The sequence below is a fragment of the Acanthisitta chloris genome, unplaced genomic scaffold, assembly GCF_000695815.1.
Source record: "Acanthisitta chloris isolate BGI_N310 unplaced genomic scaffold, ASM69581v1 scaffold37286, whole genome shotgun sequence".
NCBI classification, from domain to species: domain Eukaryota; kingdom Metazoa; phylum Chordata; class Aves; order Passeriformes; family Acanthisittidae; genus Acanthisitta; species Acanthisitta chloris.
Genome location: NW_008680436.1, coordinates 392 through 616, shown reverse-complemented (window position 1 = coordinate 616; position 225 = coordinate 392). Strand labels below are relative to the sequence as shown.

Here is a 225-nt window from a genome sequence, read left to right as displayed (position 1 = left end):
ACCCACATGGTGATGGATAGAGCTAGCCCAGCTCCAGATCCTCCTCCTACCTCCCCTGCCCCGCTGGGACAGGGTTGTTCCCATCCCCACTGGGGATAACCCCATAGGGGACACACAGAGGATCCCTCCCCACTGTCGCCCACTGTGGGAGCAGGTCCCCAGGAATGACTGACATACATGATTCCCTGCTTGAAGAGGGCACGGAAGGTCTCACTCTCGTGTCCC

General features: G+C 60.0%; 1 protein-coding gene across 1 annotated transcript in view; it reads right to left on the bottom strand.

The window, feature by feature from the left end:
* The window catches only part of LOC103805068 (villin-1-like), a 5,340-nt gene that overhangs the window by 4,767 nt on the left and 348 nt on the right, over positions 1 to 225 (bottom strand). Inside the window, exon 2 of the mRNA XM_009077703.1 lies at positions 178 to 220. Within this exon, the coding sequence (XP_009075951.1) occupies positions 178 to 220 (43 nt within the window). The remainder of the gene's footprint in view (positions 1 to 177; positions 221 to 225) is intronic.